The 18,415-nt window shown below is 45.3% G+C and overlaps 1 protein-coding gene across 1 annotated transcript in view; it reads left to right on the top strand.

The window, feature by feature from the left end:
- The window catches only part of bop1 (BOP1 ribosomal biogenesis factor), a 244,855-nt gene that overhangs the window by 164,457 nt on the left and 61,983 nt on the right, over positions 1-18,415 (top strand). Inside the window, exons 6-7 of the mRNA XM_063042520.1 lie at positions 5,827-5,981; positions 8,740-8,857. Of these exons, the coding sequence (XP_062898590.1) occupies positions 5,827-5,981; positions 8,740-8,857 (273 nt within the window). The remainder of the gene's footprint in view (positions 1-5,826; positions 5,982-8,739; positions 8,858-18,415) is intronic.

The raw sequence follows: 18,415 nt of genomic DNA, 5'->3' as shown, positions 1-18,415 counted from the left end.
GCTGATTTATTTTCCCTCTCAACTCCTGACTAATCAAGAACATATCAATCTCCACTTTAAATATACGCAGTGACTCAGCCTCCTGTGACAATGAATTCCACAGATTCACTGCTCTCTGGTTGAAGAAATTCTGCCTCATCTCTGTTTTAAATGGATGTCTCTCAATTCTGAGGCTGTGCCCTCTGGTCCTAGACTCTCCCACTATAGGAAACATCCTCTCCATGTCCACTCTATCCAGACCTTTCAATATTCAATAGGCCTGATCTGTTTAAAACTCTCTGCTTATGTGCACGTACCCACCAGACACACAACCATATCCAAGGCATTATTAAGGCCGTGATCGATTGATTGATCAGTCAGTTGACGTGCTTCAATCACAAGATGTGTTGGCTGGTCTCTCCTGGCCCTCTAATGTGAGCAGCATGCCCCTGATTTGACATGGTAAGATTTCTTCCTGTCCTGGGAGGAGATACAAGTGGTGTGTCTAGTCCAGTGGATAAGGATCATAGTTCAACCAGCTGGCTGTGAAACATGGTCCAGTTAACACTCGACAGAGCATACTGACGTGACTACATTCTGAAATAGCTGAGGTTTCCTTTCCTCTCCAAGTATTAGAGTGATTTTTCTTTCCCTAAACAAACAGATTCTATTTCCTTCCCAGCCCTAGGTCCTTGTTCGCTTCACTATTGAGGAGAACGATCTCTGCTTACTGAGTGTGCTCTGTTCCTTCTGCCAATATCATGATTGTTACAGCACTTCCGGTGATGGAAACTCGCCCTTACAGAAGTTACAGATCGCTACCCGAAAAAAATTTGGAAGATTGAGATGTGGAATATAGTTTGCTCTCATGCAATGTGTGTGTGTGTTGTGGGACAGGCAAGAGGGTTGTTGTAACATTAAATAAATCAACACAAATTGGAATAGGGTCCTTTTTCTCAGAAGATGAGATTCATTTTGATAGAGGTGTATAAGATGATCAGAGGCATAGATCGAGTGGACAGCCAGAGGCTTTATCCCTGGGTGGAATGGGTAATATGATGGGCATTATTTTAAGGTGATTGGAAGAAACTATAAGGGAATGTCAGAGGGATCTTCTTTACACAAGAAGCTTTACTATTAACTAAGGTGTCTGTAGACCCCAGGTTGGGAACCCCTGATTTGGGAGCATTTAAGAAACTCAGAATAGGCACATGGATGATAGAAAAATGAAGGGCTTTGTGGCAGAGAAGGGTTAAATTGATCTTAGAGTAGGTTAACAGTTGGCACAACATTGTGGGCTGAATGGTCTGTAATATGCTGTAATGTTCTATGTTCTACTATGTGTTCTGTACTGCGTCATGTTGTATGAGCCAAGGCTAGTCCTCGAAAGGATAAGAGAACACAGCTTCTAGTGCTTATCTCTACCTTCCCGCTGCATCCTCCCCTTACCATTGGGGGGCCGGGGGCAGTATTCTCCAGCAACAGATGTTCAGTCAGGACCTGGGAAGCCTCTTGCTTCCCGAGCAAAATTAAGCAATTATCAATTGTCTTGTACCCATCCTCACAGCAATCATTTTCCACATTGTCTGGTTTTTAACTCTTATTCTTGAGTGATGGAGGCTGAGGAGAGATCTGATAGAGGTTTATAAGATTATGAGGGGCAAAAATAGAATAGACAGACAGTATCTTCTTCCCAGGGTTGAAAGATCCAATACCAGAGGGCATGTGTTTAATGTGAGAGGATGTAGTTTCAAAGGAGATGTGAGGGGCAGGTTTCTACACAGGGTGGTGAGTGCCTGAAATGTGCTGTCTGGGGTGCTGGTAGAGGCAGGTACATATTAGAGACTTTTTTAGGAGACATTTGGATAGGCAAATGAATGTGAGGAAAATGGAGGGATATAGACATTGTGCAGGCAGAAGGGATTTGTTTAATTAGCCATTTGATTACTAATTTAATTGGTTCAGCACAACATTGTAGGCTGAAGGGCCCTGTTCCTGTGTTGTATTGTTCTGTGTTCTTTGGGATCTGGTCAGGATAGGTATTTATGGTCGTTAGTCATTTCTCAGAAAAATATTGCAGTTTGGACCAGTCGTCAAGAATGAAATGATGTCATATGTAGGCTTTGATTAGCTTAGGATAGTGATGTATCTTTTCTCAAGAGATCTTCCCTCCCCTTCAGCTTCCAGTCTTGATGAGCTCCAGCTCCACACAGCCCACTTCATGTGACCCTGACCTTGCGGGGTGGGCGGACGCTAAGCAGGTGCTACACCTTGCCCAAGGGTGATCTGCAGGCTAGTAGAGGGAGGAGTGCCTTACATTTCCTTTGGTAGAGATGTTGGAAACCTCTGGCCTAGATAGAATGGATATGAAGAGGATGTTTCCTAGAGTGGGGAAGTCTAGGACCAGAGGGCACAGCCTCTGAATAGAAGAATGTTTATTTAGAACAGAGATGAGGAGGAATTTCTTTAGCCAGGTGGTGGTAAATCTGTGGAATTCATTGCCACAGACGGCTGTGGAGGCCAAGTCATTGAGTATATTTAAAGTGGAGGTTGACAGGTTCTTGGTTAGTCAGGGTATCAAAGGTTATGGGGAGAAGGCAGGAGAATGGGGTTGAGAGGGATAATAAATCAGTCATGATGGAATGGCAGAGCAATCTCGATGAGTTGAGTGTTCTAATTTTTCTCTTGTGTCTTATGGTTTTGTATAAAGAATAGCTAGTGTAAGAAGACCATAAGAGCACGCGGTCAAGGGGAGAAAGTTCAAACTCCTGATAGACAGTGGTGGGAATTGAACCCAGGTTGGTGGCACTGCAGTAGCCTTACCCTAACTACTACGCTATGATGCCTCTCCTAAATTATATCAGACAGTGGGATGGGAAAGCATGGTTTGCCCTGAGCCATCACTCTGTTTTGCCATTACGGGCCAGAACATTCAAATAATTCTGTTGAAATGATTTGGAGGGAATTGGCTATATTTCTCCCTTGAGAGTATCAGCTCGTGGAGGGCCCATACATTTGGTGTGTTGCAGCCATTTTTCCTGATGCCTTGTGACAGACGTTCTGGATGAGTTCCTTGGCCACTTTATCAGATACACCTGTACACCTGCTCATTAATGCAAATATCTAATCGGCCAATCGTGTGGCAACAGCTCAATGCATAAAAACATGCAAAAGTGATCAAGAGGTTCAGTTGTTGTTCAGACCAAACATCAGAATGGGGAAGAAATGTGATCTAAGTGACTTTGACCGTGGAATGATTATTGGTGCCAGAAGTGGTGGGATGAGTATCTCAGAAACTGCTGATCTCCTGGGATTTTCAGGCACAATACTCTCTAGAGTTTACAGAGAATGGTGTGGAAAAACAAAAAACTATCTGGTGAGTGGTAGTTCTATCAGTGAAAATGGCCTTGTTAATGAGAGAGATTAGAGGAGACTGGCCAGACTGGTTCAACCTGATCGGAAGGGGACAGCATCTTGAATAACCGCATGTTACAGCAGTGGTCAGCAGAAGAGCTGAATGCACAACACTTCAAACCTTGAAGTGGATGGGCTACTACAGCAGAAGACCACAAACATACACTTGTGGCCGCTTTATTAGGTACAGGAGGTGCTCAATAAAGTGGCCACTGAATTTAGTCACCTGGTCTGAGCAATGTAACACATTGCCATCATCAAAGTGGGAGTTTCCACAGTGCTACAGCAAGCCTGTAAAATGTAAGAGCTGCATTTCAAAAGCTTTTACACCTTCCCACTCATTGAGAGTTGAATCTTCACTCCTGATTTGTATTTTTGGATCTCGTTGCACTAATTGCCTATTATTTATTAGCACCCTCAGCTGATAGCAAGTGTAGGCTGTCCTCTGCTGGAGCAGCCCTTGCTCAGATTGCATTTGCAGCTGCTTTCAGCTGTATTTTCTTAGCTTTGCATCACAGAGTGTTAACTGCATCATCGTTCCACTTCAGAAATCGATTTCCTTCACCGTGTTGCATTATGAACTTCTGAGTATTGAAAATCCACCTGACAGTGGCTAAGAGGAATTCGGCTTCAGTTGCACGTAATTAAATTTTGAACATCCAGCCACACTGCTCGGGTAATTGTGTGGTGAAATACATTATTTAGCACCTACTGGAGTTCTCAGCAAAATTGAAGCCTGTAATATGAAAGAGGGATTGCCTACTGGCTTGGGTGGAGGCAAGGGTGCAGAAGTGTATGAACCCGTGAGGGGGTGACAAGATGGCTTACAGTGATGGAAGTGTGGAACAGCAGTTGATTCTGCTAGAGGAATGCAAAGAGAGTAAATAATATTTTCCTGAAGAATCATGGTAGCAGAAGCAGATTCAATCAGAACTTTCGAAAGGCATCTGGATAACATGTATACAACCAAACGAAACAATGTTCCTCTGGACCACAGTCCACCCACAAAACGTATATCAGACGTAGCATGTAAAGCAAAGTATTACCATAAAATAAAATATAATTCAAAATGCATGTAGTGCACAGCACAGGTAAACAGTAAACAGCTCTCTGTCCCAGTGACGAGATCTCGGTGCTGGCAGCCTGAGGGAAGAAGCTATCACCCAGTCTGCCAGTCCTAGTCCTGATGCTCCTGAACCTCCTTCCTGACGGTAGTGGGTCAGAGAGATTGTGGGATGGGGGTTAGGGATCCTCCACAATGGTTCAGGCCCTTTGTCTGCAAAACTCCCGGTAAATGTCACAAATAGGTAAATATCATAAATTCTCTGCCAGGGATTCAATGTTTTTGCGTCTGTTGAGTGCAATGTCGAGCAACACAAAATCTGATTTGTTATTAAGATCCCTTGACCAATGTCCACATTGTACAAACAAGAAATTCTGACATTGGCCAATGCCTGACGTATTGACTGTTTATTCCTCTCCATAGATGCTGCCTGACCTGCTGAGTTCCTCCAGCATTTTGTTTGTGTTGTTCTGTTAATGGAAGTTTGGTAAATTAGTCGATTATTTCCAATGTACTGAGATAGAGGGAAAAGCTTTGCTTTGCATGCCAGCCTTACCGATCAACAGTGTATTGAGGTAGTACAGGAGAAAACAATAACAGCATGCAGAGTGTAGTGTTACAGTTACAGGAAAAGTGCCATGCAGGCAGATAATAAACTACAAGACCTTAATGAGGCAGATTGAGATCAAGAATCCATCTTATCGTACTAGGAAACTGTTCGATAGTCTTGCAACATAGGGATAGAATCTGTTGTTGAGCTTGGTGGTATGTGCTTTCAGGCTTTTGTATCTCTGCTCGATGGGAGAAGGGGGAATATGTGGAATGGATGAAGTCTTTAATTATGTTGGCTTCTTTACTGAGGCAGCGAGAAGTGTAGACGGTCCACAGAGGGAGGCTGGTTTCCGTGATGTGCTGAGCTGTGTGTGCAAGATTCTTTGCACTTTCTTGTAATCTTGGGCAGAGCAATTGCTGCACCAAACCGTAATGCATCCGGTTAGGATGCTTTAAGTTGTTGCCCCAATTAAAATTTGGTGAGGGTGAAAGGGGGTATTTATTTAGCCTCTTGAGGAAGTGGAGAGCTTTCTTGGCCATGCCATTTACAGGGTTAAACCAGAACAGACTATCGACGGTTTACTCCTGGGAACTTGAAGCTGGAAACCTTGGCACTGTTGATGATATTTGATGGAATAATAACTTTTGACCTTGGCCTTTAATTATGATCATTAATCCGTAATGTAAATGTCAACTGTTTATTCCTTTCCATAGACGCTGCCTGACGTGCTGAGCTCCTCCAGCATTTTGTATGTGTCAGTAATGTATTTTTATTTGGATGAAATTAAATGTCTTTTATTTTCCCAACACTTTCGTAGGATATCCGGAATACTGTGGGTAATATCCCTATGGAATGGTACAAAGACTATCCACACATTGGATATGACTTAGATGGGAAAAAGATCTACAAACCAATCCGAAATAAGGATGAACTGGATGAATTTCTGGATAAAATGGAGAATCCAGATTACTGGTATGGATAACGAATAACTTTTATATACTGTTTCGTATAGTGGGGGAGTCTAGGACCAGTGGGCACAGCCGCAGAATAGAAGGACATCCCTTTAGAACGGGGATGCAGAGGAAGTTCTTTAGCCAGAGGCTGGTGAATTGTGGAATTCATTGTAACAGGTGGCTGTGGCAGCCAAGTCATTGGGTATATTTAAAGTGGAGATTGATAGGTTCTTGATAGTCAGGGCATCAAATGTTATGGAGAGAAGACAGGAGAACGGGGTTGAGAGGGGTTATAAATCCACAGTTGTTCTGCTTGCTGCTCTGTGAAGTTTACTGCACTCTGCACTGAACTGAGGCTGTGGCCTGTCAGACTCCGTGTCTGCAGGCTCCACGGTGTTTACCCCACTCTGCACTGAACTGAGGCTGTGGCCTGTCAGACTCCGTGTCTGCGGGCTCCACGGTGTTCACTCCACTCTGCACTGAACTGAGGCTGTGGTCTGTCAGACTCTGAACTGAGGCTGTGGCCTGTCAGACTCCGTGTCTGCAGGCTCCACAGTGTTCACTCCAGTCTGCACTGAACTGAGACTGTGGCCTGTCAGACTCCGTGTCTGTGGGCTCCACGGTGTTTACCCCACTCTGCACTGAACTGAGACTGTGGCCTGTCAGACTCCGTGTCTGTGGGCTCCACGGTGTTTACCCCACTCTGCACTGAACTGAGGCTGTGGTCTGTCAGACACTGAACTGAGACTGTGGCCTGTCAGACTCCGTGTCTGCAGGCTCCTCGGTGTTTACCCCACTCTGCACTGAACTGAGGCTGTGGCCTGTCAGACTCCAGGTCTGCGGGCTCCACGGTGTTCACTCCACTCTGCACTGAACTGAGGCTGTGGTCTGTCAGACTCTGAACTGAGGCTGTGGCCTGTCAGACTCCGTGTCTGCAGGCTCCACAGTGTTCACTCCACTCTGCACTGAACTGAGACTGTGGCCTGTCAGACTCCGTGTCTGTGGGCTCCTCGGTGTTTACCCCACTCTGCACTGAACTGAGACTGTGGCCTGTCAGACTCCGTGTCTGTGGGCTCCACGGTGTTTACCCCACTCTGCACTGAACTGAGACTGTGGCCTGTCAGACTCCGTGTCTGTGGGCTCCACGGTGTTTACCCCACTCTGCACTGAACTGAGACTGTGGCCTGTCAGACTCCGTGTCTGCAGGCTCCTCGGTGTTTACTCCACTCTGCACTGAACTGAGACTGTGGCCTGTCAGACTCCGTGTCTGTGGGCTCCACTATGCTTACTCCAGGCTGCACTGAACTGAGGCTGTGGCCTGTCAGACTCCGTGTCTGCGGGCTCCACATTGTTTACCCCACTCTGCACTGTGCTGAGGCTGATGTTGTGGGCCTGCTGCAGGCTCCATGTCTGACGACTCACTTTCATTCCAAATGCTATTTACTTGCTTTTGTTGTTTGCACAATTTGTGTTTATCTCTCTCTCTACACATTGGGTGTTTGTTGGTCTTTTTTTTAATGGATTCTTTTTGGTTTCTTGTTTTGTGGCTGCCAGTAATAAGAAAAATCTCAAGCCTGTATAGTGTATACATACTTTGATAATAAATGGAGGTCCATTATTAAGGACCTCCAGCACCCAGGGCATGCCCTTTTCTCACTGTTACCAACAGGTAGGAGGTACAGAAGCCTGAAGGCACACACTCAGTGACTCAGGAACAGCTTCTTCCCCTCTGCCATACAATTCCTAAATGGATATTGAAGCTTTGGACACTACATCTCTTTTTTAATATACAGTATTTCTGTTTTTGCACATTTTTTAAAAATCTATTCAATATACATAATTGATTCACTTTTTTATTTATTATGTTTTATTTTATTTTTTTTCTCTCTCTCTGAAGGTTCATCAGTCACTGAAAGTAAGCATGCAGGTACAGCAGGCAGTGAAGAAAGCTAATGGCATGCTGGCCTTCATAACAAGGGTAATTGAGTGTAGGAACAGAGAGGTCCTTCTGCAGTTGTACAGGGCCCTGGTGAGACCACACCTGGAATATTGTGTACAGTTTTGGTCTCCAAATTTGAGGAAGGACATTCCAGCTATTGAGGTTCACGAGGTTAATTCCTGGGATGGCGGGACTGTCATATGTTGAAAGATTGGAGCGACTGGGGTTGTATACACTGGAATTTAGAAGGATGAGAGGGGATCTGATTGAAACATATAAGATTATTAAGGGATTGGACACGCTAGAGGCAGGAAACATGTTCCCAATGTTTAGGGAGTCGAGAACCAGAGGCCACAGTTTAAGAATAAAGGGTAGACCATTTAGAACGGAGTTGAGGAAAAACTTTTTCACACAGAGGGTTGTGGTTCTGTGGAATGCTCTGCCTCAGAAGGCAGTGGAGGCCAATTCTCTGGATTCTTTCAAAAAAGAGTTAGATAGAACTCTTAAAGATAACGGAGTGAATGGATATGGGGAGAAGGCAGGAAAAGGGTACTGATTGTGGATGATCAGCCATGATCACAGTGAAGTGGTGCTGGCTCGAAGGGCTGAATGGCCTACTCCTGCACCTATTGTCTATTGTCTCTGCTAGATTATGTACTGCATTGAACTGCTGCTGCTAAGTTATCAAATTTCACATCACACGCCAGTGATAATAAACCTGGTTCTGATTCTGATGTACTTTGTTTGAACTTTGAATGTCAGAGTAGTCGATAGGGTGAATAGTTTGTTTCTGCTCCTGTGTCTTATGGTCTTATTATTGCTTGCTTCTTGTCCACAGGCGTACTGTTCCAGATAAGATGACTGGCACTGATATCCGGCTTACAGACGAACAAATAGACCTTGTTCACAGGATTCAGAAGGGGCAGTTTGGAGATGCCAAGTTTGACCCACATCAGGTGGGAATTAATCTTTTTGAATTATGTTTCTAAATGGTTGTGAGACCCTGATACCTGCCTGCATGTCAGAACCTAGAGGAGGATAGAACAAAGCACTGGGGCTGAGCGGTATACAAAATTATGAGGGGTATGGATAGGGTAAATGGAAATAGGCTTTTCCCACTGAGGTTGGGTGAGGCTAGAACTAGAGGTCATGGGGTAAGGGTGAAAGGTGAAATATTTAAGGGAGGAGGTATTTTCACTGACTGGGTGGTGAGTGTGTGGAATGAGCTGCCAGTGGATGTAGGTTTGATTGCAATGTTTAAGAGAGGTTTGGGTAAGTACATGGATGGAGTGATATGACCTGGGTACAGGTTGATGGGATTAGGCAGGGTAACAGTTCAGCATGGACTAGATGGGGCAAAGGGCCTGTTTCTGTGCTGTAGTGTTCTATGACTCTATGTTGGGACTGTTGTTGCACACACTATGAAGTGTTGTTCAACAACTATTGAGTCTCTGAAAGGACCTTGCCTGAAGTGAGTTGATTATGTGACAGATAGTGAAGAAGCTTGTAAAAGGATACTACAGGAGAGGGGTTAGTTGTAGATGTGAGCAGAAACATGGCAGATGGAGTTTATCCAGGTGGCATAGTAACAAGGTTAGCATAACTTTACAATGCCATTGACCCAGGTTCAATTCCCACTGTTTCTGTAAAGAGTTTGTACACTCTCTCCATTACTGCGTGGATTTCCCCTGGGTGCTCTAGTTTCCTCCCTCATTCCAAAGACCTGCTGGTTAGTAGGTTAATTTGTCACATGGCTATAATTGGGTGTCGTGGGCTCGTTGAGCCAGAAGGACCCGTTACCAAGCTGTATCTCCAAATAACAAAGAAAATAAACTGTAAGATATTGCAACTTGGGAAGTCAAGTGTAAGGGAAAGTATGCAATAAATGGCAAGATCCTTGGGAGTATTGAGTACAGAAGAATCCTGGGATGCAAGTCCATAGCTTCTTGAAGTAGTAACAGAAATGGGTAAAGTGGTTAATGATATACTTGCCTTCATTGGCCCTGGCACCAAGTATAAGAGTCAGGAAGTCTTTTGCAGCCACATAAATCTTTGGTTAGGCCACATCTGGAGTGCAGTGTGCATTTCTGGTCGCCCCATTACAGGAAGGATGTGGAGGCTTTGGAGAGGTTCACCAGGGTTTTTCCTGGATTAGGGAGTGTTAGCTATAAGGAAAGGTTTTCTTTGGAGTCAGAGACTGGGGGCAACGTGATAGAAGTTTATAAAACGTTGTGTTCACCAGAGAGGATAAACAGGCAGTGTAGGGACTCTAATTTCATTAGGCAGAATTCTTAAGGGTTAAGTTTGCCCTATATGTTAAGTGTTACGTTGTATGCTATTATGTTTTGGGGGCGGGGCATTTACATATATATATTAAGTCGCCATTTGTTGGCGGTTTCAATAAAGTGTACATTAGAAGTAATTGCACTCATGCCGATTTTTGTTGGCACTCCGACGTTGGTGACCCCGATGCTCCTCAGGACGTTCCGGAGTGATTTCACTGGCTTTACAATCATGACTGCAAACGCTATTGCTCTTAAGCTCCCTGAATTCTGGCAGGAACATGCTGCCATTTGGTTCACTCAAGCAGTGCAGGGAATCTGGCAAGCTGACACGAAATATTAAGTTGTCACAGCATTAGCCAGCTCTACGGCGACCAAGGTGATGAGCATCCTACAGCACCCCCGGAAGTCAGCAGGTACAAGACTCTTAAGCAACTCCTTCTAGAGACTTCCAAACTTTCTATGTCTGGACGTGTCTGTCGGCTCCTCTCACTGCCTGACTTAGGCAACTCCAAGCTGTCAGAGTTGATGGACCACACGTTGGCTCTCCTTGGCAGACATCAGCCATGTTTCCTCTTCAGAGAGCTTTTTCTGCAACAACTACCAGGCGAGCTGCGGTTGTCTCTGGCAGGCTCTCCCCTCAAAGACCTGCAGGCTCTAGCGAGAGAGGCTGACAAGGTGTTTTCCGTCACCAAGAGGGCCCGTGCAACCATATGGCTGGGCGACTTCGCTACCTAGCCGCCACCTTATCATGAGATGATCGCCACAGCTCACCAATGGTCTCCCACCCTGTGCCCCTACCATGCGAGGTTTGGGCCGAGAGCTAAGAAGTGCCGCCCAGCCTGTGGGTTCAAGGAGTCGGGAAACAGAATAGCTGGCACCCGATAGCTGCTGTGGGCTTCGGCAGATCAGGCAGTTTGTTGTTCGTTACAGCCTCTGTTTCCTCTGTGGCGCAGGCACTCAGGTGAGCGTCCTGATCACATCTAAACTGGACATACGAACTGTGGAATATGGGCCGTCTCTCAAGGCTGCAAATGGCAGCGCCATCTGGATCTTTGGTAAGCGTGAGATGGCATTGTGCTTCAACAGGCAGAAGTTCAGCTGGAATTTTGTGTTGGCAGCAGTGTCTACACCCCTGCTGGGGGCCGACGTCCTCTGCACCAACAGCCTTCTCATTGATGTCCAGAACCGGGGCCTTGTCAACACAGAGACTTTCTGCTCCCTCTCTGGCATACCCAGCCCCACCGGAACTTCAGAGTTCTCCAGCCTCTGACGACTTCCTCTGGCCCCTTGCTGAGTTCCCAGAGCCGACTGAGCCAACCTTCTCCTCCACCACCACTATGCACAGAATGAAGCACCACACCCTCACCACTGCCTGCCCTTTCACGCCCACGCCAGGCGCCTCGACCTGGAGAAGCTAGCCATCGCTTAGGCTGAGTTGGAGCGCCTGGGCATCATCAGGAGCCCAGCAGTCCCCCCCTGCTCTCCACATTGTGTGAAAACCCCAGGGTGGAGGGTGTCAAACTGCACTGGACCATGGCTTATCACCCTCAACGATCTGTGTGAGCGGTTCCACCGTTCAATGAAGGCTGCTCTCCGTGCCTCAGTGACGTTGTTGGGTGGACAGACTGCCGTGGCTCACGTTGGGCCTGGGGACGGCCCCTTTTCTGCAGTTTGTTTTCGGACAAGCCCTGTCATGGCGCAGCTTGGCCTGCCGTGGTCGCACCTGTTGCCGGGTCTGTGGGAGGCGCTGTATGTGTTTGTCCGTCAGGATGGCCATCGGCATCCCCTGCGGCTGCCTTATGATGGCCCGTTCCGCGTGCTGGAAGCGGGGAAAGGTTTTTACACTGGACTTTGGAGGCATCCCAGACAATGTTCCTGTGGATCGTCTTGAGCTTGCCCTTATGGACCGGGACTCTCCGGTGCAAGTGGCACAGCCCCCGCAGAGGGGCCGCCCTCCCACCTCCAGGCCTTCTGACACTGACCGTTCTTCCTCCCCGGCATTGCTCATGAAGGCAGACAAGGAGTAGGTTCGGCTGAGTTTTGTGGGGCCTGCTTGCTTGATTTTGTCTGCTAGGGTGAATTTTGGGGGAGCGTGTGTAGGGACTAGGGACTCCTTAATTTCATTAGGCAGAATTCAGTCAGACTGTTAATTCCACTGTGTATATTATGTGTTAGGTTGTACATTATTATGCTTGGAGGGCGGTGCTTTTATATATATATATATATATATCGCCATTTGTTGGCAGTTTCAGTAAAGTGTACGTTGAAGTAATTACACTCGTGTCGATTTTTGTCGACACTCCTACAGCAGCATCTTTTACCAGGGTTGAAATGTTAAATACTGGAGGGCATGTTAAAGTGAGAGGGGGAAAGTTAGTCTGGGGTCATGTTGTTTTACACAGAGAGTGGTGGGCGCCTGAAATGTGTTTCCAAGGGTGGTGGTGAAAGCAGAGACGATGGAGGCATTTACACGGGTGCATGAGCATGTAGGGAATGGAAGGATATGGATCACGTTCAACGAGACAGGTTCAGTTTCATGGCCGGCACGTTGTAGGCTGAAGGGCCTGTTCCTGTGCTGTACTGATCTATTTGGGAGATGAATTTGGTGAGGTGCAGTAAAGCAGGGAAAAGAGGGAACTTATCAATAGACGTTTTAAAGGTAGCAAACTGATCAATAAGGGGGTTAAGAAAACATTTAGGACATAGAATAGTACAGGCCCATCGGCCCACAGTGCTGTGCCAACCTTTTAACCTGTTCCCACATCATCATCGTCGTCATTGTGTGCCATGACGTAGGTGATAACGGTCTATGACTGAGATTGTTCTTGGCAAATTTTTCTACAGAAGTAGTTTGCCATTTCCGCCTTCTGGGCAGTGTCTATACAAGATGGGTTCCCAGCCATCATTGATATTGGTACTCTTCAGAGATTGTCTGCCTGGTGTCAGAGGTCACATAACCAGCTGCTGACATGACCATCCACCAGCTGGTCCTGTGGCTTCACATGACACTGATCGGGGGCTAAGCAAGTGCTACACCTTATACAAGGGTTACCTGTAGGCTAGCAGAGGGCAGGAGCACCTTACATCTTCAGTAGAGACGTATCTCGACCCTGTCACCCAGCTCCCACATTGGCCTGTTTTTCTATCGTCCATGTGCATATCTCAGAGTCTCTTAAATGTCCTTAATGTACCTGCCTTTATCACCACCCCAGCAGGGTGTTCCACATATCCACTGTTCACCATGTACAATAACCTACCTGTGACAACTGAACTGATCACACAAACTACAAACTCACTTTCAAGGACTCTTCAACTCATTCTCAGTATTATTGCTTTTATTTATACAATTTGTCTTCTTTTGAACATTGTTTATTTATCAGTCTTTGTTTATGTAAATGCCTGCAAGAAAATGAATCTCAAGTTAGCATATGGTGATGTTCAAAGTCAGTTTTATCAAAATTTTATTGAAGCTACTTTATGTATACAAACCCTGAGATTCGTTTTTTGCGGACATACTCATTAAATCTAATAACCATGACAGAATCAATGAATAATACATTCTTCATACAAAATTTTCTTCGTTTATGGCTTTGATAAAGCCAGAACACAGGGTTAACGACAGGATTCTTATCAGTGTGCAAGAACAGAGGGATCTCGGGCTCCATGTCCATAGATCCCTCAGGGTTGCAGCGAAAGTTGACAGAATTAATAAGAAGCCATATGTGTTTTGGCCTTCGTTAGCTGAGGCGTTGAATCCAATCACACAAAAATTATGCCCAGTCACCTTAAAAATTCCTCCAATCACCTCAAAATAAAATTATTTGGGGTGCTTTTCTATTATTAACCAAAGAATAGAACAGGACAATTATACTGGAACTGCATGCAGAGCTAGTTAGGCCACAGCTTTTGTTCTGTGTATAGCTGTAGCCACCATATTACAGGGTAGGTGTGATTGTACTGGAAAGGGTGCAGGGGAGATTTAGAAGAATATTACCGGGACTGGAAAATTTCAGCAACAAGGTCAGATTGGATAAGCTATGCCTGTTTTCTTTGGAACAGTGGAGTTGGAGACAATACTTAATTGAGGTGTATAAAATTGAGGGGCCCAGATAAGTCAAATAGGAAGACTTCTTTCTTCAGAGACCTCAGTAACCAGGAAAGTAGATTTAAAGTAATTGGTAGAAGGGTGAGTGGGGGATGACAAGAGCACTTATTTGGGCATCTGAAACTTGCTGCCTAAAAAGTGGTAGAGGATTGCAAGGAACCCCATGCAAGGCTTATTGAGAAATTAAGGAGGCATGGGATCCAAGGGGACCTTGCTTTGTGGATCCCGAACTGGCTTGCCCACAGAAGGCAAAGAGTGGTTGTAGATGGGTCATATTCTACGTGGAGGTTGGTCACCAGTGGTGTGCCTCAGGGATCTGTTCTGGGACACCTACTCTTCGTGAATTTTAGAAATGACCTGGATGAGGAAGTGGAGGGATGGGTTAGTAACTGATGACACAAAGGTTGGAGGTGTTGTGGATGGTGTGGAGGGCTGTCAGAGGTTATAGCGGGACATTGATAGGATGCAAAACTGGGCTGAGAAGTGGCAGATGGAGTTCAACCCAGATAAGTGTGAAGTGGTTCATTTTGGTAGATCAAGTATGATGACAGAATATAGTATTAATGGTAAGACTTCTGGCAGTGTGGAGGATTAGAGGGATTTTGGGGTCCGAGTCCATAGGACATTCAAAGCTGCTGCACAGATTGACTCTGTGGCTAAGAAAGCATATGATGCATTGGCCTTCATCAATCGTGGGATTGAGTTTAGGAGCCAAGAAGTAATGTTGCAGCTATACGGGACCCTGATCAGACCCCACTTGGGAGTATTGTGCTCAGTTCTGGTCACCTCACTACAGGAAGGATGTGGAAGCCATAGGAAGGGTGCAGAGGAGATTTACAAGGATGTTGCCTGGATTGGGGAGCGTGCCTTATGAAAACAGGTTGAGTGAACTCGGCCTTTTCTCCTTGGAGCGACGGAGGGTGAGAGGTGACCTGACAGAGGTGTATAAGGTGATGAGGGGCATTGATCATGTGGATAGTCAGAGGCTTTTTCCCAGGGTTAAAATGGCCAGCACGAGAGGGCATAGTTTTAAGGTGCCTGGGAGCAGGTACAGAGAAGATGTCAGGGATAAGTTTTTTTACGCAGAGTGGTGAGTGTGTGGAATGGGCTGCTGGCAACAGTGGTGGAGGCGGATACGATAGGGTCTTTTAAGAGACTCCTGGACAGGTACATGGAGTTCAGAAAAATAGAGGGCTATAGGTAACCCTAGGTAATCTCTAAGGTAAGGACATGTTCAGCACAGCATTGTGGGCCGAAGGGCCTGTATTGTGCTCTAGGCTTTCTATATTTCTGTGTTTCTAGGATTGAACTCATCATGGTTAAACACTACTTGGATCTTCAGAGCACAAGACATAGGAGCAGAATTAGGCTATTTGGCCTATAGAGTCTGCTCCATGTTCCATCCTAGCTGATTTATTATCCCTCTCAATTCTATTCTCTTGCCTTCTCCCTGTAACCTTTGACACACTGACTAATCAAGAACCTATTATTAACCTCTACTTTCAATAAACCCAATGACTTGGCCTCTACAATCACCTGTGGCAATGAATTCCATAGATTCACCACCCTCTGGCTAAAGAAATTCCTCATAATCTCTTTTCGAAAATTGACATCCTTCAACTCTGAGACTGTGCTCTCTGGTTCTAGACCAGGGTTCTGTGACAGATCATGATTTTTAAAAATAAATATCGCTTTTTGAACTGCAGGATGTGCAATGCTAGCACTCGCAGTGGTGGGCAGTGACCGATCAGCCTTGTTAGCAATTCGTTAGAGTTCTTTCAGCCCAGTGTGGCAGTGCACACTAGAACTGTGTTTATTTCGTTGAGTCCATTCTCAGTTTTTGACGTGAGGTAGGGGAGGCCGGTGATATTTGGTAAGCAGTATATTGCAGAGAGGGGAGAACGGTAGGCTGATAATTGGTGAGCGCTGTATTTCATGGAGGGGTGGACGATAGGCTGATAATTGGTGAGCGCTGTATTTCATGGAGGGGTGGACGATAGGCTGATAATTGGTGAGCGCTGTATTGCATGGAGGGGTGGACGATAGGCTGATAATTGGTGAGCGCTGTATTGCATGGAGGGGTGGACGATAGGCTGATAATTGGTGAGCGCTGTATTGCATGGAGGGGTGGACGATAGGCTGATAATTGGTGAGCGCTGTATTTCATGGAGGGGTGGACGATAGGCTGATAATTGGTCAGCGCTGTATTTCATGGAGGGGTGGACGATAGGCTGATAATTGGTGAGCGCTGTATTTCATGGAGGGGTGGACGATAGGCTGATAATTGGTGAGCGCTGTATTTCATGGAGGGGTGGACGATAGGCTGATAATTGGTGAGCGCTGTATTGCATGGAGGGGTGGACGATAGGCTGATAATTGGTGAGCGCTGTATTGCATGGAGGGGTGGACGATAGGCTGATAATTGGTGAGCGCTGTATTGCATGGAGGGGTGGACGGTAAGCTGACGAGAAGCATGAAGGGGGTTTTCCGAGCATTGAATGGACTCGCCCAACTTGGGCTGTGTCATCAGCTCTCCCTCCTGAGTTACCTCCCTCATGTTCCTTTGACACGCCACTGACTGACTTATGGGAGCGAACTAACTACCAGTAGTAGAAAGTTGGAGGGAAATTTTCATTCTTAAAGAAGGAACTTTGACATGCCGCAACTCAGCTGCTGGTGTCCCACTTTGCTGTTATTGTAAGTATTACAAAAGGTGGATTGTGTAGATTAGAAGTGAGTTGTATTGTGAAGCTTTCATATTTTGTGCTATTTTCTTTAACCAACGTAAAAAACAAGCACAGGTTTCACATGCTAGGTCTATATTTGAGCCTGATCACGTTACTTAGTAAGAAAATGTTTTGTTCAAAGTCTTGTGTAGAAGTGTGTCTTAGGCTACATTTTTATTCATATTGCTTTGGCTTATAGTTTCTAGTAACTTTACTATTCAACATTGCCAATAAATCTTCATGTTATAAAATCAATTTACAACCTTTCTTTAAATTAAATCTACTAAACCTAACTTTAGAAAAATTAAATCTCAATTTGGATTAAGCTAGTTATTTAATAGAAACTTATTATGTTTACCTTATGAATTTTTAAGATTTATGAAAGGGAAAGAAAAAGATTTAATTTCAAGAAAGGTAAGCTGAGCTTAACTACCTATTTTTTTTCAAGCAAAGTTGGCTAAAAATTCATTCTCTACTCAAAAGAGCATTGACATTATTTTTGGATTATATCTACAGCTTACTGATCTCGCTAGCGGACTGTAAGCTGTAGCATCATTTTTACGCAGGGTTTCCCTGGACCTGAAAATTATTTCAAAGGTTCCTCCAGGGCAAAAGGGTTGAAAAAGGCTGCTCTAGACTCTCCCACTAAAGGAAACGTCCTCTCTACATCCACTCTATCCAGGCCTTTCAATATTAAATAGGTTTCAATGAGATCCCCCCTCATTCTTCTAAACTCTGACAAATACAGGCCCAGCATTTGCTGGTCACAGCTCAAGTTTACTTCACCTGTGATCTACATACCAGTACGAGAATGTTGATCAGCTTGGGTTACTTATCGACCCATCAACCAGCATCGAAGCAGTGGCCAGAGTGGATTGCTTCTTGTTTGAACTGTTCCCTGATTTTAATTGCACAGCTTGGAAGGTGCCTTCCTCTCTTCCTCATAGTTCAAAGTATAAATTATTATCAAAGTACATATATGTAACCATGTACAACCCTGAGATTTATTGTCTTGTGGGCAGACTCAGTAAATCCATAGAATAATAACTATAACAGAATCAATGAAAAACAGTGCCAACTTGGGCATTGAACCAGTGTGCAAAAGACAACAATAAATAATAAATAAATAAGCAATAAATCAAGAACATGAGATGAAGAGTCCTTGAAAGTGAATCCATGGGTTGTGGGAACATTTCAATGATGGATAAGTGAAGTTGTCCCCTCTGGTTCCTGAGCCTGATGGTTGAAGGTTAATGACAGTTGCTGAAGCTGTTGATGTGAGTTCTGAGGCTCCTGATGACAGCAGCGAGAAGAGAGCGTGGCTTGGGCCTGGGTTGAGGGGTCCCTAGTGATAGATGCTGTTTTCCTACCGCAGCGTTTCACGTGGTTGTGCTTAGT

The sequence above is a fragment of the Mobula hypostoma genome, chromosome 3, assembly GCF_963921235.1.
Source record: "Mobula hypostoma chromosome 3, sMobHyp1.1, whole genome shotgun sequence".
NCBI classification, from domain to species: domain Eukaryota; kingdom Metazoa; phylum Chordata; class Chondrichthyes; order Myliobatiformes; family Myliobatidae; genus Mobula; species Mobula hypostoma.
Note: the sequence above shows the minus strand (reverse complement) of the source record. Positions and strands in the feature narration are given on the sequence as shown.